The 24,132-nt window shown below is 59.5% G+C and overlaps 2 protein-coding genes across 3 annotated transcripts; one reads left to right on the top strand and one right to left on the bottom strand.

Annotated features, from left to right (window-relative positions):
- Positions 1-757: 757 nt before the first annotated feature.
- SLC6A9 (solute carrier family 6 member 9) lies at positions 758-14,494 on the top strand. 2 transcript variants are annotated; one of them, XM_054384265.1, is made up of 14 exons: positions 758-830; positions 1,126-1,270; positions 9,651-9,807; positions 9,965-10,096; positions 11,137-11,389; positions 11,466-11,598; positions 11,970-12,104; positions 12,185-12,288; positions 12,368-12,605; positions 12,704-12,838; positions 13,179-13,278; positions 13,546-13,646; positions 13,838-14,008; positions 14,236-14,494. In XM_054384265.1, exons 2-14 carry the CDS (start codon positions 1,241-1,243, stop codon positions 14,446-14,448), a joined length of 1,902 nt encoding a protein of 633 aa, XP_054240240.1. In that variant the 5' UTR covers positions 758-830; positions 1,126-1,240; the 3' UTR covers positions 14,449-14,494. The 2 variants fall into 2 exon arrangements, with proteins under 2 accessions (XP_054240240.1, XP_054240239.1); XM_054384264.1 differs by lacking the exons at positions 758-830; positions 1,126-1,270 and adding an exon at positions 1,633-1,740.
- A 1,977-nt stretch (positions 14,495-16,471) lies between these two features.
- Positions 16,472-20,891, bottom strand: B4GALT2 (beta-1,4-galactosyltransferase 2). Its single transcript, XM_054383948.1, has 6 exons — positions 20,515-20,891; positions 19,916-20,151; positions 19,652-19,842; positions 19,275-19,397; positions 17,975-18,079; positions 16,472-17,794 (listed from the first exon to the last, which is right to left on the bottom strand). Exons 1-6 carry the CDS (start codon positions 20,828-20,830, stop codon positions 17,644-17,646), a joined length of 1,122 nt encoding a protein of 373 aa, XP_054239923.1. The 5' UTR covers positions 20,831-20,891; the 3' UTR covers positions 16,472-17,643.
- Positions 20,892-24,132: the final 3,241 nt, after the last annotated feature.

Genomic DNA, 24,132 nt, shown 5'->3' with positions numbered 1-24,132 from the left:
CCATGCGCAGAGCCAGGCTTGTGGCAGTGGTGACATCTTTGCTTCCCTTAAAAATGTAGCCTCCCCTGGGGAGTGCTTTGTTGGTGGGACGCTGTACCTGCTGGTAGCAGCCTGCCTGCACTGGAGGGGCTGTGGCCGGGGCTGGGGGCTCATCCTGCATCTCCTGGCCTTCTACCATTTATCTTTACCACCCATGCTAACCCTCCCTATGGCTTCAGGGACTTGTGCCCCTCTGCTGGTTGCTCCACACACATGACAGCCTGGGAACAGGCCTTAGGGTGCTTAGCTGCTTGTGGTGGTGATTGGATACCCTTGGTGGGGGTCGGAGGTCCTTCCTTGGCCATCAAAAGCACCAAGTGCTGGTATGGGATCTGCAAACACTCGCACTGTCACACGGGCAATCAAATCGGTGTTTTGCAAGAGTGGCTGTCCCTCCTGGTGTGGTCAGCTCCTGGTGTTCCCTTGGACCCCCCAGCAGCCCCAGGCTGGGCAGGGGTAAGAGCAGGGGAGGCAGCTGACTGTGCTCATGCCCTGTCTGGCAGCACCTGGCACCCAGCAGAGCTCAGCAGCTCAGCCCCCTTGCACTGCACGTGCATGCGATGCACCAGGGCAGAAGGCAATCGGTTCCCATCTGTGTCCTGCGTGGCAGCTGAGGTCTGCGCTAGCCTGCTCAGCACCCAGTCCTGGTGCTGCCCTGTGCTGCAGCTACTTCAGCTCCAGCTCTCACTGGGGGAGAGCTCAGGGGGCCCCTGCTCATGCCTGTGGCCCCGGACACCCACCCAGAGGGAGGTTGGTGGCCAGCTGCCCACAAGGTCGTCTGTCCACAGCGGGTAAATCTTTAACTGCTTCTTGGGAAACACCTGAGAGCCACTGCTTGTGTGGGTGCCAGGGGGTTTGGAGATACGGGAGGGTGTGGGAACCAGCAGGAAGAGACCCCACCATCAACCCACTCAGCCTTGGGCCCTGTGTGCTCTCCCAACCTTGCTCCGGTGTGCCCTGCAGGAAGGTATTAGGGAACCACCTTCCTGGCACAGCACTCTGGTTCCTGGAGGGAGGGGGAGGTCTGAGGCAGGGATATGCCATCCCACCAGTCACATCTTTCTTGTGTCTTTCCCCTCTGTCCAGCTTACTCTGACGGTGGATTGAAGTGCCAGTGCAGGTGCTGTAGCCAGTGCAACGGAGAGTGAGCAGCCAAGAAACCTCACGGTGGGCAGCCAACACCGCGCTCCAGCCTCCAGAGATGGCCGATAAGTGCAGCGAGGGGCTGCTGGTAAGTGCCAGGGCACAGGGAGCAGGCTGGCATGGGCCATTATGAGGCTTTGTGCCCACTCTGGGACCCATGTCTAGGGTTGTGCCACCCCAGTGATCCCCCAGCATGATGACCATGGTGCAGACACCAGCTGTCACTCATCCTGAACCACTGCCTGGAAGGCTTTCAGGGTGCGGTGTCTTGCTGTGCCTGGAGATGCTATCGCTCATCCCAGGCGCTCTGCCTGGCTTTATCGCCCGCCCCAGCTCTCCGGGCAGGCAGTGAAGGCGGGAAGCCCCAGTGGGCCGTTCCTCTCCTTGCTCTCAGAAAAGGGCACAGGTGTCCTTCCATGCCAGGTGCCTCCAGAGGGGCAGGGTGTGGAGCTGCTTGCCCTTTGCCTCCACTCAGTGGCTCTCCTGGACTGGGCTGATGGGCTGGTGATGGGAAGAACCATTCTTTTTCGTTGTGAGGACCCTTTGTCCTCACAAGTGGTATGTGGCAGCGTGCTGCTTGGTGCCTTGTGCTTGCCTGCATTGGGGACGGTTTTGATGCCTTGGGCAGATGCGGGATGCAACCTGGACATGTTCTTGTTGGAGGGCTGTGATGGCCCTGTGCTTGTGGCAGCTCTGCTGTGCAAGGCGGTTGAGAGCTCCAAACCTGAGTTCCTGTGCTGGGCTGCTGCACAGTAATGGGCAGGTGAGCCCAGGCTGGGCTTGCCTCTTGTTTTGCCCAGTGTGTAGGAGGTGAATGTCAGGGTGACACAATTGCTGGCCTTCCCCTTCCCGGGGGGCTTCCCAAAATAGCTGCATGCTCCAGCTAGAGGGCTGGGAGCCAGGACTTTCCTGGGAAGCCAAGAGCCAAGGGAGTGGCATGCTCCAACAGGAGCTTCGAGTGCACTCGTGTATGCACGGCTTCTTCGCTTGCATGTCCCGGTATGGCCCTGCTGGCTATGCTGGCAGCAGGGAGCCCAGTGGCTGTCCTGCCTGTGATGGGCAGCATGGAGGGGTCAGGGCAGCTGGCAGGAGAGGAATGGCAGATTTCTCCCAGAGAAGCCCTTGGCTGGGCATGGAGAGGTGCTGAGGATGTCTCTGCCGTCTATCACTGGGATGTGCTCCTGTGTGTGCTGGGTGTTTGCCAAAGCTCAGTGCTGCTGCTGTGTTCTTGCTGTGGCCAGAGAAGCGCTTACTGCACTGGGGTGAGGGCTAAGCCTGGCACCTGTGGCAGGGAGCCAGGTGTGGGAGTGCCCACCTGCTTCTGGTCAATCTTTAACCTGCTTCTTAGAAGTACCTGACCAGCCCACCTCTGGGCCAGTGCATGTGGAGAGGTGGGGATGCATAGGGGACCGCAGCCCTGGGTAGGCTGAAGTGATGGCAGGAGCCCTTCTAGGCTGGGCACTACATGGCCAAAGGCTGCACAGTTGTGCCAACAAGGCAGCCCTGGGAGTCAGGAGCCACTGGCACTGCTGGAACCAGAACAAAGCACTCTGAGGCGGACAAAACAAAATGTCCTTAAGATAGGGAGGGAGAGATTGTCGCATCTTCCTGGCTCCCCTGTGGCCCCACGGGAGGACCCCCTGCCTCCAGGGATTGATCCAGTGCCTGGAGCTGCCCTGCACTTGTCTAGGTACCCTGTCAGGAATCTGGCAGTGTTGGGGGAGGCGATACTGCCCACCCTCCTGCTTGCTTTTTTAGAGTGAGCATGCAGAGCTTCGCAGAGCCATCCACAAAATGTCCTCTGTTTGTGGGGAACAAGGGCTCTCCTTTGCAGGGCATGGGGGCTGCTGAAGGGCTGGTATAGAGTCTGCAGCAAGGAAGGCAGGTTTCTGGGAGAGCATGCCTGCTCCCAGAGCATCCTGACTCCTGGAGCATCTCTGCACCATCAGAGCTCTGGGGAGGAGCCGTGTAAGGATGGGCTCTGGCTTCTGGGCTGCCTGGGGTCTCTGGGCAAGGGAACCAATCTCCAGGGCTGTGCCAGCTGTCTGGTAAAGCACGGTCCCTGCTCCCTGCCTGCAGGTGCAGCTCCCAACCCCTGTGCCCTCCCCAGCCCAGCTGGACTACTGTGGTGTACCCCCTGCCCAGAGATATGTGTGCAGCTTCTGGAGTTGCGTGGGTCTACAGTGGGGCTTGGGGCACCAGCTGTGCCCTGCCTGGGAGGGACTGATGGAGGCAGCAGCTGGGCAATGTGCAGTTGTGTCTCAGTTTCCCCAGCTGTGGGCTGGGGCCTGTGCCCTCCCATTGATTTGAGTGTGATGAAGATGCTGTGTCCTGCTTTGGCAGGCTCTTCATTTTGTGGATGGCTCTGTGAAGCTCTGCATGCTCACTCTAAAAAAGCAAGCAGGAGGGTGGGCAGTATCGCCTCCCCCAACACTGCCAGATTCCTGACAGGGTACCTAGACAAGTGCAGGGCAGCTCCAGGCACTGGATCAGTCCCTGGAGGCAGGGGGTCCTCCTGTGGGGCCACAGGGGAGCCAGGAGGATGCGACAATCTCTCCCTCCCTGTCTTAAGGACATTTTGTTTTGTCCACCTCAGAGTGCTTTGTTCTGGTTCCAGCAGTGCCAGTGGCTCCTGACTCCCAGGGCTGCCTTGTTGGCACAACTGTGCAGCCTTTGGCCATGTAGTGCCCAGCCTAGAAGGGCTCCTGCCATCACTTCAGCCCACCCAGGGCACATACTAGGGTGCTGCTCCTACCATGCTGCCAGGGGTTAAGGGCCGGGGTGGGGGGGGTGTTTCTGTCTGTCCCAGACAAACCCAGAGGCACAGTGCCATCGGCCAGCAGTCGCAGGCAGGGGGGCCAGTGGAGCTGCGGAAGTGGCTCTTGGCTGCAGAAGCCCTTACCAAAATACCAAGGGGCAGTGATGGGGGGGCTGGCGGGGGATTTTTCTGCCTGAATGACCTGGGAGAATCATGTCTGCCCCGGGAAAATGGGGCCAGAGAAAGGGAACCCCAGGGAGAAGTGCCCACATAAGGGATTGCGGCACTGGGGCAGGCCCTTGGACATTCTCTCTGCTCCAAGCACTGTGCAGCCCTGCTCAGGGACAAAATGATGGGGACTGTAGATCCACTGCCATCCCCAATGCATCAGTCTCCCCTGCCTCTCTAGTTCATCCCCAGCATTATCAGCCAGCTGGGTGGGGACTGGGGTGCCAGAGGAGGTGAGAATCCCACTGTGGGCCTTTTATTTCCATTAACATGTCCTGATGGGACTGACAGTCTCCTCTGCCTGCCAGATAGGTTGCTAGGGGAGCAGCCTTGTGCTTCCACAGGATGGCACAGGCCCTGGCATCCCTGGGATGGGGTAGGGTGGTGGGTCCTGCTGTGCCCTGCTCAGGCTGCTGTGGGAGGCATGGGGACAGTGTACTGGGGTCCAGACATCTGGCAGTGGCATGCAGATGGTCTGGGCTAAATGATGCAGCTGGACCAGAGCAGGGGGGGATGCTTGTGAGGGCACCTTGCAGGGTGTCAGGGCACAGGAGGTGCCTGGCTGCATGTGCGGTGGGATTGAAGGCTGAGTTGGCAGGGCTGGGGTCACTGAGACTGGCACAGTGTGGGATGTCTCTGGGCTTGCATCTGTCCCATGGGGACATGGTTGGGTGCTGCCATCCCATGGATGGGGCATGTCTGAAGCTACTAGGTGTCTGGTGCAGGAGGGGACAGGGACAGGCACTGGGTGCTGATACATGGGGTCCAAGTGCCCGCCCTGCACACGTGTGTTGTTCACGTGTGTGCCCACGGCCGCTGCTGCCCAGAACCCAGATGGTCGCCCGAAAGCGGCGGCCTGTCCCCCTGCCTTTGGCACACCATAACGCCTCACTGGCGCCTTGGCTGCGCTCCCCAGCCGGGGCACAGGGCTGGGAGCAGCTGGGCCACCCCGAGCCTGGCTGGGGGCATGTCATGCCCACCCACCCCTGGGACACAGCAACCTACTGGGGTCCCACCCCACACCAGCAAAGGGGCAAGTGGGGAGGCTATGGGGTGCCTAGGTAGCAGAGGAATCATGGCACAGCCCTCCTGCCAGCCAGATGGTCCCCTGTGGGGCAGTGACCTTGTGAGGGTTGCCATAGAGACCCCATGATGTCGCCAGTGGTATGACATCAACAGTGAAGGAGTGTGGCACCAGGCTGGGGATGTGCCAACAAGCAGGCTTGTCCCTGTGCCCCCATCCTGGAGCAGGGTTGTGTCTGGTTCCTACAACCCTTGAGCAGGGGCCCAGTGGCTGTGTGGGTGAGGAGCATAGGGGCAGGAACACGTGGGAGCTGGGGTGTTGGTGCATAGGAATGAGGGGCTCTGAGAGGACATGGCCTGTTGCCACATTCCAAATGCAGGTCCCAACCCTGGCTAGACGGGCAGCGCTGCCTCTGGGGAAGGCAGAGGTGCCCACTGGAGCATATGGGATGGCAAGCAGCTGGACCTCACTAATGAGGCCTCATTAAGCATGACAAGGCTCAGCCCACTGTACAGCCTGCCCTGCCTGCACCTTCCAGGGAGGGCACCTGGCTTGCGAGGCCACAGCTCGTGAGGGCAGAAATGAGGCACAGTGGCCCCTGTGGTGTGGGGCTGGCAGGGATGGTGCTAGGGTAGGTGGAATGGTGGGGTGCTGGTGCTACAGCTGGGCAAGTAGCAAGGGGCTGAGCCCAGCCAGGAGGCAAGAGGGGAGCAGTGCCAAGTGCTGGAGGCAGTGGGTGGGAGGAGGTGGGCAGGCGGCTGCTGCGCTGGAGCCCAAGGTACCAGTGGAGCTGGGACTCACCGAACCAGCCAGCCTGGCCTCACAGATGGCAGCTGTGTCCCCCTCAGCTGATCAGTGGGGAGATGAGAACATGGTCTAGAGAGCAGAGCAGGGGGCTAAGCTAGATGGTGGCCATGCCACAGCTGTCCCCACCGTGGCTCTCCAAACTCTCTTGTACCAGCTCTGAGGCTTTGGAAGTCTGAGCCACAGCTGGATCTTTGTGCCACTAGGTGCTAGAGAGGCACCCCCAAGCCCCACAGCCTGTGAGGTTGGTGGGATGCTCCATGGAAGGGAGGACACAGTTTGGCACTAAGCCCATCCATAGCCTCAGCTGTGTTAGAAGCAAGAAAAGATTGCCTTACAGTTGTGTGTCTGTTAATCCTCGACCCTAGTGATTGCAAGAGAGGTGCACAGCACCCCTTTTCCTGGGAGTGCCCCTTTGCCTGTATCCATTCTGGCACCCACGACTGATGCTTCCACCATCCAGGCTGTGCCAGATGCCCATGCCATGACTCTGCTGCACCAGGGCAGGGGCAAATGTGGTGCTGGACACCACAAAGAGAAGGCAGGGATGGCTAGGATATGCTGGTGGGGTTGGCAGAGCCAGAACAGGCAAGCTAGGAAGGCAGGGCAGCCTCTGTGGCAGAGCTAGCACATGTAGGTTCATTACCCCATGTGCTGGGCACAAGAACTGCAGGGGTACCTCTCACACCCAGTCCCCCAGGATCTGTGGACAGCCAGTGAGGGCACCTAGGACATCCCTCACCTAGCCACTTAACATGTAGGAATCCCCCTCTCCAAGTTACCCATCCCTCTGTCCCTGGGGACCCCTGTCATAGGCTGGGCTTCCCTGGCCTGAGGCGTCCCTACCCTGGAAGGGAAGTTCCATTGGTGGTTCAGGGCATGATGGATAAGGCTAGTGATGCACAGAGTGTTTCTGCCAGGCTGAAATAGCCCCATGGTGGCAGTTTGAGTGGGGAAAAAAGTGTGGGGGAGGACCATGCTGGACATGCCTTCCATAAGGGGCACCCCCTCTCAGCAGCGACCCCACCACCACGACGACAAGCTTCCCAGCCATCAATCAGGGTCTCTTTGGGACGTGGGGGGCATCCGGGCACCCCAGCCAAGCTGTCATTGTGTGAGGCAATGCTGCTTAGCATGAGAAAGGCTCCAATGCCAGGCAGTGTGATGGATGATACTTGTTCTACTGGGCTGAGGAAGCTTTGGCCATTTGGGGAAGGTGGTGGTTGGGTTGTCCCTGGGGAAGTGGGAGGAAGGATACCCTGGGCACCCTGAACAATGTTAGGGGTGCCTAGGGCATCCTTCCTCCCTTTGATGTTTTCACCTAAGCCAGACATCTTTTGGAGCTGCATGGGAGCACAAGCATGGAAAATTTGGGGTGTGGGAGCGGGATTCTTCTGCCCCACCACAGGCTGCATCCTTGCTGAAAAGCAGCTTCATCTTTGCAGTCCAGCTGTGTCCCAGCCCCACAGAAGGGAGGAGGGAGTCTCCCTGAGGGCCTGTGTCCCCCACTTCTTTTACCATGTGGGGTTAGGAGTGTGCTTAATGAGTGTAAAGGACAGGGTGACCTTCCCAGATGTGGGGAGAAGTGGGATGGTTGCAAGCTGATGGGTGAGCAAGTGTTTGCGCATGTGTGTGTGCTTGAGCACGCATGGGCACACGTGTGGCTGCCCCCTTATTAGGGACAAGCATGCCAGAGCCCTGCGCTGCAGGAAAGGGGGGGCAGCAGAGGCCTGGCACTCTCACTGCACTGGTACCAGGCAGCTCAAAACTGGGGTGCACTATTGGGCATGAAGGTGAAGCCACCCACCTAAACAGAGGGGTGGCTCTCCAGCTCTGAGACAGGGATGAGGTCCCCTTTGGGCACTGTGTCTTTGGGCTGAGCCAGGGCCATGCAGTGTGTGTGTGTGTGTGTCCCAGATCCTTTGCCAGGGAGGCTGGAGCGTTGCCCCTGCTCCTGCTGGCCATGCTGCTCATTAAGAGCCTTGTTAGTACGAGCTGCTTAATCAGAGGCTTCCCGATCGGATCAGCCTGCTCAAGCAGGCAGTGTGCCCTAGTGTGGGGACAGTGCCAGTGTTCTGTTCCCCTGTCCTCGGGACCCCTCATTCCTGCTCCCACTCAGCACCCTGCAATGAGAACCTCCTGCAGGGGGTCCTTGAGCACCCAGGGCTGCTGTGAGCTCATTTAGGATGGAGGCTTTGACTATGGGGTCTGGCATGGGCATCCCCATGCCCTGGCTGTGCATGGCCAGCACATCACTCCTATAGCTCCTGTAGCCCCACCCAAAGCACCCACCAATTCTCCTTCACCCCTCTTACCCAGCCCTACACCCCAGCAGCCCCCTTGCAGCCGCCCTGCAGCCCCTGGTGCATGCAGGCCCCACTTGCAGCAGATGGCTTTGTTTGGCAGCACGGTGCTGGAGTCGCCGGGCATCACGTCCCGGCTGTGCTGGCCCTAATCGAATGATACGGTTAGGTGCACTGCGCCTGCTGCCCGCGCCCCGCCGGCGTGAGCAGATCCAAAGCAATGGCTCCCATTTGTGGCCATGTCATTGCTGGCATCAATCGTGGTGGGGGGCACACAGGGCAGTGGGAGAGGGGCACCAGGTGGAGTGGCATGAGTGAGCGTGGGCACAGGGGTGTCTGTGGTGGCGAGACTGGCACTCTGGTGCTCTGACATGCTCCTAGGACTGTCAGTACTCTATGCTACTCCTGTAGGGCCATGAATGGTGTTGGGCTACGGACTGATCAGCACCCTCATCCATCCCAGGCAACCATCAGCTGGCCTCAGATGGGGAAGGGAAGGCTTAGGGTACCTGTGGCACCCCAAAATGCCATCTGCCCTCAGCCCAGTCTGCTTGAACTTGGCAACATCCAGGCAGGACATTAGTGTGAGCCCATGGCCATGCTGGGACAGAGCCATGGGGTGATGGGTGCCATCTCCACTGCGGGTGATGGGCACTCATCACCATTGTTGTTCTTGTTCCCGGTGTGAGCTCACATTGTGTGACAGCCTGCACAAAGCACCCTTTCTTACCCCTGCCTGGCTCTCCCCTAGGTCTCCTTCAGTGAGGGATGGCTGGGCACTTAGGCTGTCACCACCAAGGAAACCCACCTGTGTGGGACCTCTCCTGTACTCCCCTTGCTGGGTGCTTAGCCAGAGGCAGGCCCCTGGCTGCAGCAGGGTGCCTTTCCTGGGGTTAGGGTGGGGGGGCACCCAGCTGCCTGCCTGCTGTTGTAGTCCCTGCACCCAGTTCCCATTGAGGGAGGGAGACCTTGCTTCACCCTGGGGGTCCCGCCATTCCCCCCAGCCATGGCAGTGGCCACCCAGTGGGGCCTCTCTTGGAGGGCACAAGGAGGGGGGGACAGAACAGAGGCCCCTTTGTGTTCAGGCGCCGGGACCTGCTTTGTATGAGTTGCAGGCTCTTCCTTTACTGCAGCCGGGCTTGGGCAGAGCTATTCATCGGGGTGGGGGGGAGCTGCCACCACTGCCCTCCCCCTCCCTGGCACTGTCTGTGCGTGGCGGGCAAGGGTTGGCATGAGGGAGGAATGGGGAAGGATGCCGAGGACCACCCGGCCCTGGTCGGCAGCTGTTGCCTGTCCGATGGGGCCAGCAGGGGTGTCCCCGGTTGACACACCCCACGGCATCTCTCCACAGAACGGCACCGTGCCCGGGGAGCAGGGCAAACAGAACAAGAGCGTCAAGCGTGGCAACTGGGGCAACCAGATCGAGTTCGTGCTGACCAGCGTGGGCTACGCCGTGGGGCTGGGCAACGTTTGGCGCTTCCCATACCTCTGCTACCGCAATGGGGGAGGTGGGTGTCGGGGCGAGGGGGGTGGGAGACACACTCTGTGGTCCTGTGTGGTGCTTGCCAGCCCCTGGCTTGCCAGGATGATGCAGGGCACAGCGAGCACAACTATGCCCTGCCCAGGCTCATTGCTCACTCTCACCCTCTGATTCTTGCCTGCCAGGTGCCTTCATGTTCCCCTACTTCATCATGCTGGTGTTTTGTGGCATTCCCTTATTCTTCATGGAGCTCTCCTTTGGGCAGTTTGCCAGCCAGGGCTGCCTTGGCGTCTGGAGGGTCAGCCCCATATTCAAAGGTAAGGAGCTGGCCATTCCCACTGGCACATGCCAGCACAGGATGCCCACCAGTGCAGCCCCTGCACACACACCTCTGGCACATCACAGAGGCCCATGCAGGCACCTGCGGCTCTAGCGGCCCCACACATGTGCTTTGTACATGCATTACTGCCTGTGCGGAATGGGTCCTCTGAGCACATGCCCATCCCAGCTGCACTACCCTGCACATACAGCCTGGCTGGCATCCCTTGCACGCATTGCACATGTCCCTGCACACGCCATGCATCTGCACATACCCCAGCCCTTCACTGACATCCACTGCAGGCATTACACACACATCCCTGCACATGCCACACATCCCCAGTGTATCACTCCTGCAGAGGCCACTCAGGTCCCCTGAACACACTGCAGGTGCCAGTGGCCCCTCCCACTGTGGGCACATGCCTGTAGTCCTTTCCCTCTACCATAGGCAGTTAGTACTGTGCCCATGTGTGTGGGTGCTGACAGTGCTCAGAGCTTGCCCTGATGTGGCTGGACCCTGCTCCAGGTGCACCTCATGGTGTGGTCCTATGCTGCCGGCTCTCTTAGCATACACCTGCATGCTGCCTGCTGGGTGACATGCTCATGCCATGTCTGAGGGTGGATAGCCCACGCATATGCTCTGCTCTGTGTCACGCTCAGACTATGGTGCTTTGATGATGTGGCCTCTGTCACATGCCACCAGGTAGCTGTATCCCTAAAGTCACCATATCCAGGAGAGACACCAGCTAGCGGTTAGCTAGGGCTGCAGACCCCAAGAGTTTGCTTCCAGCCTTGTATTCCCTCTGTATTGCTACATGTCCTAGAGGACCCTCAGCACCACCAGCCTTGCTTGGATGCACGGGATCCCATGCACAGTGCTCCTCATCCCAGCATACCACCAGGCAGGCCCTGAGTGACAGCGTGGCTGCACAGCTGCTGACAACACAACAAGCTGCCCATTTCCCCTGCCAAACCCCCCGTGCTGTGTGCCATGCTGTGCTGCACCATGCCGCTCACCCCTCCCTGGTGCTGTTCCCAGGCGTGGGCTACGGCATGATGGTGGTGTCCACATACATCGGGATCTACTACAACGTGGTGATCTGTATTGCCTTCTACTACTTCTTTGTGTCCATGACGCACGTGCTGCCCTGGACATACTGCAGCAACCCCTGGAACACACCTGACTGTGTGGGTGTGCTGGACGGGAACATTTCCAGCCATGCCGCCCTCAACCTCACCCAGCTCCTCAACACCACCCAGAAGCGGACCAGCCCTAGCGAGGAATACTGGAGGTATCAGGGATGGGGATGTGGGGGATGGAGGAATTGGTGGTGGTGGGCCTTGCTGACACTAGCTGCCTGCACGTAGGAGGTATGTGCTGGATCTGTCAGATGACATCGGGAACCTGGGTGAGGTGCGGTTGCCCCTCCTGGGGTGCCTTGGTGTCTCCTGGGTTGTCGTCTTCCTCTGCCTCATCAAGGGCGTCAAGTCCTCGGGGAAGGTAGGTATGCACCATTAAAGCATAGCTGCTTCCCTACTGGAAATGCACCTCCCATTGTCAAGGTGGTCCCACTCCTGGACACAGCCCCTCCCCTTTTAGGAGTGGTCCCAGCCCTCTGTACTTGCTCCTCCCATGCTGGGAACAAACACACCCCCTTGTTACCTGGCTACTCCCCTCCTGGCCACAGCTCCTCCCTTGTAGCTATGGCCCAACCTTTCCTGACCACAGCCCCTCACCCTGAGCCATGCCCTTTCCTGTGGGACCACTGCTCCCACAATGGACCTTAACTCCTCCCTGCTCCATAGCTCCACCCCTGTCCCAGGTCACACCCTTTGTCCACGGCCCTGTCCCACTGAGGTGCTGCCCTGCAGGTGGTGTACTTTACGGCCACCTTCCCCTACGTGGTGCTCACTATCCTCTTTGTGCGCGGCATCACACTGGAGGGGGCCCTCACCGGCATCATGTACTACCTGACACCCCAGTGGGACAAAATCCTCAATGCCAAGGTGAGTGGGTATGAGGAGTGGCAGGTGGCTGGGGGCCAGCAGGACTGTGGGGCACAGCACTGACCATCCCACCACTGCAGGTGTGGGGTGATGCAGCCTCACAGATCTTCTACTCACTGGGCTGTGCCTGGGGCGGGCTCATCACCATGGCCTCCTACAACAAGTTCCACAACAACTGCTACCGGTGAGCACCTCGCTGCACTCCCCTTTTCCCCTCACAGTCATCCAGGCCTGCTGCCAGTCCTGACCCTTCTCCCCCACAGGGACAGCATCATAATCAGCATCACCAACTGCGCCACTAGTGTCTATGCTGGCTTTGTCATCTTTTCCATCCTGGGCTTCATGGCCAACCACTTGGGTGTGGATGTCTCCAAGGTGGCTGACCATGGCCCCGGTCTGGCCTTTGTTGCCTACCCTGAAGCTCTCACCCTGCTCCCCATATCGCCCCTCTGGTCCATCCTCTTCTTCTTCATGCTTATCCTCCTAGGGCTGGGCACACAGGTAAGTTGTGATGGAACAGTGCTGTGGGGTCACCACCATGTTGGGCTGAGATGGCATGGTGGGGCCAAGGTGGTGACATGCTGCTGCCTCACATGCAGTTCTGCCTGCTGGAGACACTGGTCACGGCCATTGTAGATGAGGTGGGCAACGAGTGGATTATCCGCCGGAAGACCTTCGTGACACTGGGGGTGGCCGTGGCAGGCTTCCTTCTGGGTGTCCCACTCACCACGCAGGTAGGTGACCATGGGACTGGTGACAGGGTGCGTTCTGCCTGTGCCATTGCCATGGCAAACATGCCACAATGACACCATTACCCGTACCTACATTTTTGCCATGACCACACTGGTGGTGGTGGTGACAGCTGGGGCCTGATGTTGCCTTGCATGCACTGGCAATGTTATTCAGACTAGGAGTTGCCATGCCAACCCTGGCATTGGGCATTGCCATGCCAACCACAATGGTGGTATCTAGGCTTTTTTTTGCCATGCCAGCCTTGGCAGAATGCCTGTGCTGTTGCCCTGCCAACAGCAGCAGTACTGCTAAGGCAGCAGTGCCAATGGGTCCCTCTTGTAGGCGGGCATCTACTGGCTCCTGCTGATGGACAACTACGCTGCTAGCTTCTCCTTGGTTGTCATCTCTTGCATCATGTGTGTGGCCATCATGTACATCTATGGTAGGTGCAACCACCTGTGGCCAATCAGCTGGCAGGGCTGTCCAGGCCAACCAGTTGGGAGGGGGTATGCTAACTTTCAGCCAGTCAGCAGCTTGCTAACTGGAAAGGCCATTGGCCAACTGGGGCAACTGCAGCCTTATGAGCTTGGTGGGTGCCACCACCCACTGGAGTCTGAAGCTGGTGCTGGGCAGAAGTGGGAAAGGGCTGGGAGTCCTGCCAGGGCCCCAGCCCAGCTCTGCTAGAGCTGATAAACATTTGACTCTTTAGGGCACCGCAACTACTTCAAGGACATTGAGATGATGCTGGGCTTCCCACCTCCACTCTTCTTCCAAATCTGCTGGCGCTTCATCTCACCTGCCATCATCTTTGTGAGCATTGCAACCATGGGGCACAGGGGCATGGGACCTTGGGAGGAGGGGGACAAGGAGCCTACTTAGGCACCTCACTTGCCTGCTCTGGGGAGGGGGAGTGCTGGGCTGCCCAAGGGGAGCAGGCAGAGCAGTGGTGGTGCAGAGCAGGCTGGCTGCTCCCCACTCTGAAACTGCCTGTTCCTCTCCAGTTCATCCTGGTCTTCACAGTGATCCAGTACCGGCCCATCTCCTACAACGACTATGTCTACCCCACCTGGGCTATAAGCATCGGATTCCTCATGGCACTCTCCTCTGTCATCTGCATCCCCATTTATGCCATCTACAAAGTGTGCCGCTCTGAGGGGGACACACTGCTGGAGGTAAGTGGCCAAAGACGACCCCATTGTTCATCTCCCACCCGGGACTGTCTGTAAGGCTGTCCCCCACCTCGTGGAGCTGTCAGCATCCTGCAGCAGCTGTGTGCAGGCAGCATCTGTGGGGCGACCCATCTCTGGGCACCCCTGGAATCTGCTGGCATGTTGGAGGAGGCTGGGGTAGAGGAGCATGGTAGGTGTTAACCCTGTCCCCATCCTCTCCCTCTCTCTAGCGCTTGAAAAATGCTACCAAGGCAAGCAAGGACTGGGGCCCAGCACTGCCAGAGCACCGCAGTGGGCGCTATGCCCCAGCGTTCAGCCCCTCCTCTGAGTCCCACCTGGAGGTGCAGCCTCTGCAGCCAGAGAAAGGCCGCAGTGAGGCGGCAGCTGCCTCCCCCGTGCAGGGCAGCAATGGCTCAGCCCACAGCCAGGACTCCAGACTGTGACCCCTCGCTGTCCCTGCACCCCCTCTAACCCTTCCTGCGCGGTGACACTTTTGCACCTTCCGCTGGCGGAGCCTGGCTCCGGGCTGAACCGGACCACGGGGGGCTCTCAGCGCCTGTCCCCGAGACCCCCCCCCCACCTCCTTGCCGGTTAACCTCCCCTGCCATCCCACCCCTCCACACACACCCCCACCCCCGTGGCGTTCGTTAACCCTTGTGTTTACGGTAACCTTTGTGCGCGACGCTGGGACAAGAGAGGAGGGGGCACAGCCCCGGGAGGGCCGGGAGCCAGAGGCACTTTGCAGGGGTCCTGCCCCAAGGGGATGCACTGGAGGGGGGAGTGGGATGTCCCCTGGCTCTTGGCCTCCCCCCCACCCCCCACAGCTGGTCAGCTTGCCCCACCATGAGGCACCCTTCTGGCCTACCCAGGGGGAGGGTGTGGGGTGGGACCAGGGCTGGGGCATGCCACGACTGCCCACAGCTGCCCCAAGCTGTGTGTGCACAGGGCTGTTGTGGCAGGCGTTGGCACTGCAGGGACTCCCAGCCCGGGTGGGCACCTGCTGTGGCTCAGAGCCTGCAGGCTCCCATAGATGGGGCCAGAGATGGTGCCAGGCACCAGGCCACCAAGGTGAGATGGGGACAAGCATGCTGTCTGCATGGGCAGCAAGATCTCATGGCACAAGACACAAGCACTTAGAGCGTATGTGTGCACGTGTCCCTCACAGACATAATATGGGCATACATGTGACACGTTGGCATGCACATATGCACAGTACCCTAGGGCTGTGCAGGTGGCAAGCTGATATTCCTCACCCCACCCCCCCCATGCACCCCTCCATCCTACAGCCTCGTTGGGGGACTGGATGCCTACCTGCATGGCCAGGCACTGCCCACAAAGTTGGGCACAGCCCAGTGCTGCTGCCTGCCTGTGGCAGAGCAGGAGGCTGGGGAGCACTTAAACCTGGCCAGAGGGTGACAGGGCAGGGCAGGGGTTGAGCTCTTCCTGGTAGCCTCAGCACAGGGTGGGGGGACCTCCCATGGGGCGAAGGGGGAGCAGGATGTACTGACATCTACCCTAGTGAGGTACCAGCAGAGATGCAGGGGGCTGCTGCAGCCCGCTCACTCAGAGCCAATCTGGGGACACTTGGTTCCCAACCAGTATTAGTGAAGCAGCATGCACTGGCAAAGGCTGGGTGGTTTTTAAATCTGTCTTCCAGCTCTAGCCAAAGGGCTTGGAGCTCTCAATTTGGGGTGGAATGAGTGAACCTCTTCCCACCTTGCTGCTCTCCCAGCCAGTGTCTTGCGCTCCCCATGCCACAGCCCCAAGGCTGGCACAAGGACATTGCGCAGCTTGGCACAGCAGCAGGAGGGAATGGGCAGTGGGTGCTGAGCCCTGGCAGGATGTTCCAGCTCCCCCATCCTGAGCCCCCTGCCGTGCTGTGGTGAGGGGTGCAGGTTCCTGCATGGTGCCCGTGCCCTGCCCCACGTGTCACGCCACTACTCTTCACCTCTAATTGTTAGCAATAACGCGCGTCCCTGGGCAGCGCTACCTGTGCCAGTGAATCTCCTGGTGTAGAGTTCTAAAGTATCCTAGATTTTAATGAAATTTATATTCCTGAGGCCATGTCCTGGTTGTGCCCTTCTTTGGGAACCCTGCGGGTGGGGGGAGCTGGAGACTGGGGAACTGTTGTATCCATTGGGTGCAGCCCTTTTCCCCCTTCAATGGCCTGAACTGGCACTGGGCAGCCAGGCTGGGTACTGAAGAATGCTCCACTTGGACCTACAAAACCAACTGGAGCTGAGGCAGAAGAGCAGGGACAGGGGCTTGTCCCTGGCCCTGGGGGAGAGCGTTGTCTCCAAGGCGGAGAGGACTTAAGTGTCCATGGCACACTGAGGCCAGTCAGCTTTGCGCCATGCATGCCCTGGGCACGTCATCCAAGCTGGATGCTGAAACTGCCCCATCTTATGGTGATTCCCCCACCACCTGGCCCCACAAACCCCAGGAACTTTTGAAACTTTTATTAAATACAAAAACCTCGGTCTCTGCGACCAAACGCTGCATCCAACGTACGCTGAAAAAAAGGGTCAGACATTCAAATGTACAAAAGTCACTGGTGCCCCCCTGCTCTGGCATGCTGCCCTGCTCCCAACCCTACTGGTCCCAGGCCCCCCCAAGGGATGTTGAGGGGTGCCTGGGCTCCCAGTACCATGGAGGGACATGGGATGCCCACTCTGCACAGCCTCAGCCTCTCCTGCTTGCAGACCCCCTGCCCCAGGCCTGCACAGAGGAAGTCAGAGAACGAGGAGACCTGAGTGGCCCCCAAACTGCCTGTGGGGCACCCACTACTGGAAGGAGCCATGGGACAGCCCTGCCCTGCACTTGCTCCCACCAAGAAGGGCTTTGGGGTTCAAATGAGCCCCATGCCCCTCACCTTCCCCCTCCCCCAAGTGGGGAGGGCAGATGGAGGCATGGGCTGCATGCACTCAGATTATCTGCCTTTGTGGAGGGGAGACAGGACACAGGAGTCACTCCCAGCCCTGGGGAAACTGAGGCACAGAGAGGGGCATTTGCTAACCAGAGGTCTCTGTTTGGCAGAGCTGAGACAGGGCCCAGCTCTAAGCACCAGACTAAAAGCAGAGGAAGACAGCAAGCCACATCTGCATGCCTAGCAGCATGGGCAGCAACCTCTCCCTGATCCTCCCTGCTTAGGGGGGGCCCAGGCTGCTCCCACCCCTGGCCAGGGCAGCAGCCATTCCAACGCTGGTGAAGGGTGAAGCCTGCACCCTGCTTCTTGCAGCGCTAGTCAGGGACCCCCCCCTTCCCAGATCTCCCAGAGCAGTGGGATCTCACCTTCCCCGCCTGGGGTGCAGATAGGAGCTGGCACGGGCAGAAAGCTCCTTGCCAGGGCTGAAGATGCCCCCTCCCTCTGTGCCAGGAGCTGCATGTGGGGCAGCCAGGCTCATCTGCCAACATACTAAGTATGGGGCGGGAGTCCTGCAAACACACTGGTGGGGACAGTGGGGACAGAGAAATCCTGGGGACCAAGGGGCTGGGAGGCAGCCATCTCCAAAGGGCAGCAGAGGAGGCAGAAAACATCCCCATCCAGTCCTGGCTCTTGAGGAGCTGGGGCAACACCTGGTGTGCCCAGCTAGTCTGGACACAGCTGTGTCTCAGTGGCTGTGCTGGCAGGGTGAATGCTAGCCTCGGGCCAGGCGTGGGGGTGGCCTGCCGATCTCCACTGTGATGTTGGTGTACATCGGCTGGCGAGAGACCTCCACCAGCCGGTACTGCAACGAACTGATCCCATCCCGCTTCATCGTCATTTTGGTGTTCTGGATCTTGGTGAATCTGGTGGAAAGGGGAGTGGGATGAGGCAGAGTGGTGGGGGAGGTGTGGAAGGGTGCTTGCCATGGTGCTAGCAGTGCCATGGATCTCCAAGGGGGTGAGCAGAGCAGGGCAGCCAGTGGCTGAAGATGGCCCTGTGATCAGCCAGTGTCCCAGCTGCCCTGCACCCTGTCTCTCACTTACCTCTGCGGGTTGGGTTCGTTGTGTTTGTCACGTTCATGCTTGATCATGCGGTACCTCCCGATGCGGATGTCGGGCCTCGACACCTTCATGCCATTCAGGGAGATGCTGGGGGCAGAGAGCAGAGGGGGGATCAGCATGCAGGCACCGGGATGGGACATTCCCTGTTCCGGAGACCACCAGGGTCAGCCTCCAGCTCAAATAAACCCATCCTGCATTAAGCATAGCTGTGCCAAGCCAAGATGAACATCACCAGGACATGGCAGGGCCAATACCATGACAAAGAGTGCCACATTGCCTATGGCAGAGTGTGCCCAAACCAGTACTCACACCCAGCAACTTTCAGCTCTGCAAGCCAGCAGCTGTGCTCAGCCTGTGCTGAGCACACACCACCATCACTCCCTCCTGCCCTCAATCTGCAGCCCCTGCCCTTTACATTCTCCAAATGCCGGTGCCTGGCCCTTCCCTCGAGGCCCTCCTCAAATATTGAGGGCTGCCTGAAGGTCTCCCAGATTTCCAAACGCTGCCTGTTCTGCACCCTGAGCTCCCCTGGTATGGAAATCACAAATATGACACCATGCATGCAGGAGCTACAAGGGGTATTTTGGTCCCCCAACCGTTTCAGGCTGTTTGTGCACCACAGGCTACACACTATTCCCACAGGCAGCACTGCTCCCACAGGAGATGAGGCAGCAGCTGTCCAGCTCTGGCAGCCAGCATGGGGTGCGTGCAGGGGGAATCTGCTCTGGCACCCAACACGGGGTGCATGCAGGGGCATTTGGCTCAGGCACCCAACACGGGGTGTGTGCAGAGGAATTCAGCTCCAGCTCAGCACATGGCTGTGCTGCGGCCTGCCGGCTGCAGGCAGAAATGCCTGTCTGGCTCTTGTGCAGTCACCACTGAGACACTTCCAAGTTTTGTATCCCAGCCCTGGTCACTTCCAAGTTTAGCATACCAGCCCCAGCCTGGAGCGGAGCCTGCAGGCACACTGCCCTGCTGGCACAGCTCATACCATGGTGGGAGGGGGAATGGCCCCACCACGCTGGCACAGTTCAGCCACAAGGAAGGCATGTGAGTGCCCCTTGGCCTCCAAACACCCTGGGAGGGACCATCTTGATTTGCAAGGGTCATCAACCCTCAAGTTGGAGGGCAATTCAATCCCTCCCTGCCATGTGGCGTGATCTGTGCATGTCCCCCACAAAATGAGGCACCCTGGCAATGGTTAGGGATGCCAGGTCTGCGCTCAGTGGAGACCCTACGGCACAGCTCAACCATCTGGCACTGGCAATGGGTTGGCACCTACCGGTTAAAGATATCATCATCCTCTCCTCCCCAGCCCCAGTATTCATTGGGAAAGCCATTGATCTTCAGGAACTGGGACTTGCTCAGCCCAGAGACGCCACCAAAGTAACCAGCATAGGGCAGCCTGTAGGTTGACAGCAAACAGGTCAGGCCCAGGGACAGGCAAGGATCAGGGTCAGCCCTACAAGGACCTCCAGGGACAAGCACCATTCTCCTACCCAGGGCTTTTCACCCTTTCCCATCCCATGTCCACAATACGAGCTAGTGACCCTGCACATGCCCCAGGTGAAAACCGAGGTTGGTAGCACCAATGTCATCCCAGCCAGGCCAGGCCAGCCCTATCCAAGTGGAAACACCTGAGCCCCACAAGGCACCCACCTGAACCCAAACTTGTCCATGCCAACGGCAAAGTGCCGCGGCTGCTCATAGCACCGGTAGAGGTTGCGGTCGTCCATAGGAATGAGGTCCACATCACTGAAGATGAAGCAGTCATATTCCTCGTCGTCCTTGAGCGCCTCCAGGAACCCCACATTGAGCAGCTTGGCCCGGTTGAAGGTGTCCTCGCCAAACTGCAGGGCAGAGGTCAGTTATGCTTGCCTGCCCAGTCTGGCCTTGTCAGCCCCTTGCCCCTGAGTCCCTCACCTGGTTGATGATGTAGATGCCATAAGCCACCTTCTGCCGGCGCAGGATGGGGTGCAGGTAGTGCAGCCAGTATTTGAGGTGGTGCTCGCGGTGCCGGAAGGGGATGAGGATGGCCACCTTCTGCCGGGGCAGGCAGTCTGGAGGGGTGTACTTGCCACCCTGGCGCACATCAGGGTTTTCCCGCTGCACCCGCTCCATGCTCATGGGAGAGCTGAACTCAATGAGTAGGCGCCCAACTGCAAGAGGGAAGGAAGGGTGATGCCGACAGGACACAGACAGAATCATGGCCACCTGCCACTTCCAACTAAGTTAGCAAAGCAAACAGCCAGGGGCACCTGCAAGGGGCATCGGCACTGAAAAGGGCACAGGATGCCCTAAACCTTTCCCAAACAGGGACAGACAGACATGGCAAGCCACTAACAAAACCTGAAATCAGCTGCTCTGGTACCAGTTCCAGACTGGGCTTTTTCCACTGCTCCACCTCTGGGACCACCAGGAAGCCATGCCCAGGGCCCAGGGGACAAGGATGACATCCTTCTCAGCCCTGCACTGGGAGACAGAGACGAACTCACCCCACACACTCACCCCGTATGTCTCACCTAAGCCAGGAGGTGTCTCCTGGCAGGGCTGCAAGGGCTTCTCAGTGGCAGATTGGTTGGTGCCAGGCTTGGTGCTGGTGGATGGAGCCTCAGCACCAGCCAGCCCATAGCTGGGGATGGTGCTGTTGGGGCGGGAGGAGTTGGAGTTAGGGTGGGCACGCGAGACGTTCCTGGCATTGAAGCGGCTGAAGAAGTCCAGGTGCTGCGCGTAGACATCAAAGTAGAGGATCATGATGATGACAAAGTGGAGCAGGCAGAGCAGCAGCACAGCCTTGCAAATCCTTTCCAGGGTCACCCCCAAGAGCAGCCTGGTCATCTTCTGGGCACAGGTAGGTGGACATGTGCGCTCAGTGGGGCAGAGGGGCGGCTCCAGCCACGGTCCCAATCCTGCTGAGACACCCCACACTCAGGACATTGCTAGCCTGAGCTCCTAACACCAGCAAAACTAATGTGACAGAAGGAGCAGCATAAGGTCTGATGCAGAAGTGATGAGCACCTGGGGAATGCTGTGCTCAGACCCCTACTCTGAAGGCACAACAATGAAGACATGAGATGTCCCCAGCTCCACACAGCAAATCTCCTTCCTACTTTCCATGGGCAATGCCAAGACCAGGCCAGACCCACTCTCATCCCTATTGCCCCTCCCAGGAGGGGATGAGCATACCCCCACCATGGGTGCCACAAAGAGCTTCCGTTAAGGCTAGGGGCCCTTGGAGTAGATAAGGGGCCCTTGGAAGAGGCACAGAGAAAGCATGCTCTCCAAAAATGTGGCCAGCCTGTGGTGGCCCAAAGGCACTGTAGAAACCCCCATTAGCCATCCCTTTCCAAAGCACTCCATTTCTCTGCTCCCCAGCCCACCACCCCTACAGTTCTGCACCCCAGGAGTGGCAGCAAAGCAGAGCCAGGAGCAAGCACCATGCTGGCAGGGCCCTCCTAAAGGCACCCAGCTGCACAGCAGATGCTGAGCTGAGCAGGATGGTCTGGCCACTGGGCTGTGGTCCCTGCCATGTCCAGAGGAGTCCAGCTTACACCGACCAGCGTAGGTCTTCTCTCCTCCTGCTGCCAGTGGCAAGGCCCCCTGGGATGCTAGGAGCCTCTGGGAGTCAGGGTCTCTTTATCTCCCACATGACACATGGAGCTGGGCCAGAGTCCTGTTGGAAAGCACCTGGGAGAGTCACTGGCAAGCCCCAGCTCAGCCAACTGTCTGGCCTTTCCTAGTATCACCACTGCCAGGACTTGGGCTGCAGCACAGTCATGCACCCCAGTTCCTGCCCCAGTCCCTGTTCTGAGGGAAGCTGCTAGGGCAGAGCAAAGCAACTGCAAAGGACAGGCCTTGAGGGCGTGCAAGGCCCTGGGGAACCTGGGCCAGGCCAAGGCTGCTGCAAGGATCCTGGGGGGAACCTATCAGGTTGGAAGTTGCAATAGGATCCCTGGTAAGAGCGCAGCTAGGACCCACTGGCAACTGGCCCAGGACCTGGGGACGCCCACCAGCAGCTGCCAGCCCTGGCCACTGGGGCCCCCGTGGGAGATGCAGGGCAAGACTGATGGCAGCACAGGTGCTGTGAGTGGGGATCAGAGCTGAGGTTTGAAGCAGGGTTTCTGCCCAACTGTGCTCTGGCTGCCCTCTCCCAGCTGGTTCTGGCAGAGGGCAGAGTGCTGGCAGGAGCCCACTCCAGGCAGGGATATGCTGGAAAAGGCTCCAAGCTTGATGTCCAACTGCGTGCACCCTCTTTTTCTCTGCAGGATGTACAGTGGGATCCCTGTGGGCAGGAGTCTCCTGTCATATGCCAGCACCCCTACCCTTCATCAGGTTTCCTTCTAGAGAATTGCCCTGTGGAGAAAAGCCATCTTTGCCATTATCTCCCAAACCTTCTCATGGCCACAGTGCCCTATCACCCAGCACAGCCCACAACGTAAGGACCTGCCTACCCCTACTGCCTGCCAGAAATCCTCCTCAAAAACCCTTGCAGCAGGCCCCAGCACATGGAGCAGTGGTGTCTCAGCAGCTAGGGAGGGAGGTGCTAGGGACAAATGACAGCGAGTTCTACGGACCCTTTTGCAGGGCGGTCCACAAGGTGGGTGAAGTGCAATGCTCGATGGGAACAAAAGCGAAGACACTGAATGCCACAAACACGAGTGAGCTTAAAACCACCCACTAAGCACGGGGACTACGAATAATGATGCAATCTTCCTTCACCACAGCACCTTCACAGGGTGTGAGAGGCTGAAAGCAACCTGGAGTCGGGGACCTGGTATTCAGGGACTCACCCTGGTGTGGTGGGTGCCATGGGACTGGTGATGCTCGTCCCTGTGGAGGCATACGGGGAGTCGGTGGCCGCGGGGGCATTGGCTTCTCCCACGCCTCCCTTCTCCAGGCCAATGGCAGACGAGGGGACATATTCAACACAACCACCCCCCCGATTTTTCCCAGTCCCCGACACATACAAAAACTTATTAAAAAACGTGGAACAACCTCGAAAACAGGCTTTTCCCCGAATCAGGGATGTACCATGCATAAGGGACCAAGATCGCCTTCCCTGGGTCGCATCCTCGGCTCCCCCCGACCCAGTCAGGCCTGTCCGCGCCGTTCCACTCACCGCGGCCTCGGGGGCTGCCGCGCCGCCCCGGCGCCGGTCAGCGGCCCCCGCCGCCACCTTCTCTTTCTCTTCCTCTTTCTTCTCTTCCTCCTCCAGCCCCGGCCGCCGACCCGCGCGCTCCCATGCCCGGGGCTGCGGGTGGGGGCCTGCCGGCCGGGCCGCCGCACCGCCGAGAGCCGCAGGGAGACGGGGCCCCGCCCGCACGCCGGCTCCGCCCGCCGCTGCCGCCGCCGCACCGGGCGGGGCCGCTGCCACCGCCCGCCCCGGGTTCCGGGGCCGTGCAGACACGGGGCCAGGGCAGCTCGGCGGGGACCAGGACCCACCGGGCACGCACCCCCCCTGCCCACAGCCCGCTCTGCCCCGAGGTGCTCGGCCCTTGGTCTCGGAAACCCTCCGAGCGGCCCTCGGGACAGGGTCTCTCGGTGTTTCTTTCTCCCTTCCTTTCTGCTGCGTTCCGTCAGTGCTTTCAGGAACCCACCCAGGGCAACTCCCGCGTCCCCGAGTGCTGCAGCCGGCTCAGCGTCTGTCGCAACCTATTTGTGGCTTCTTTCTAAGGACACCCACCCCCCTCCCCCTCCATGTTTCATTGCTAGGAAACACCAAAAAATTTCACTCTCGCTCATACAACGGCGTCACCAAAGGATCCTGTGCTGGTCTCTGAGTTTGGCTCACCACAAGTAGTTTTTGCCCTATCTTCAGCCTTTCCCTTCTTGCCAGCCACCCCATGGCATCTGTGTTGACTGTAAACAACTTGTCCACCCAGGCCTCCCCTCCTACCTTATGCCTGGCCACACACCTGAGCAAAGGCAGAGGGAAACCTCTGCCCCACAGCAGCTCACTTCAGAAAGCGACCTTAGAGCAGAGATGAGAGCAGCACCCAACCAGTCCAGCCCAGCCCAGCCCAGCTCCACCCCTGCAAGCAAACCCTGCTGAAAGCCAACCAATTTCTGCCTCAAGTTCTTGGTTCAGCTCTTGGGCAGGTGACATTTCTCCCATAAGTACTTACATGCAGTCACCAAAT

Source organism: Indicator indicator, chromosome 10, assembly GCF_027791375.1.
Source record: "Indicator indicator isolate 239-I01 chromosome 10, UM_Iind_1.1, whole genome shotgun sequence".
Classification (NCBI taxonomy): Eukaryota; Metazoa; Chordata; class Aves; order Piciformes; family Indicatoridae; genus Indicator; species Indicator indicator.
Note: the sequence above shows the minus strand (reverse complement) of the source record. Positions and strands in the feature narration are given on the sequence as shown.

Excerpts from the sequence above, each read along its gene's own strand:
- SLC6A9 (XM_054384264.1), top strand. The coding sequence starts at position 1,690 with ATGGGAAGAACCATTCTTTTTCGTTGTGAGGACCCTTTGTCCTCACAA. Across the intron at positions 12,105-12,184 it reads ACAAAATCCTCAATGCCAAG|GTGTGGGGTGATGCAGCCTC; the intron begins GTGAGTGGGTAT and ends CCACCACTGCAG. Across the intron at positions 12,289-12,367 it reads TTCCACAACAACTGCTACCG|GGACAGCATCATAATCAGCA; the intron begins GTGAGCACCTCG and ends TCTCCCCCACAG.
- B4GALT2 (XM_054383948.1), bottom strand. The coding sequence starts at position 20,830 with ATGACCAGGCTGCTCTTGGGGGTGACCCTGGAAAGGATTTGCAAGGCT. Across the intron at positions 20,152-20,514 it reads GGAGACACCTCCTGGCTTAG|TTGGGCGCCTACTCATTGAG; the intron begins GTGAGACATACG and ends TCCCTCTTGCAG. Across the intron at positions 19,398-19,651 it reads ATGGACAAGTTTGGGTTCAG|GCTGCCCTATGCTGGTTACT; the intron begins GTGGGTGCCTTG and ends GTCAACCTACAG.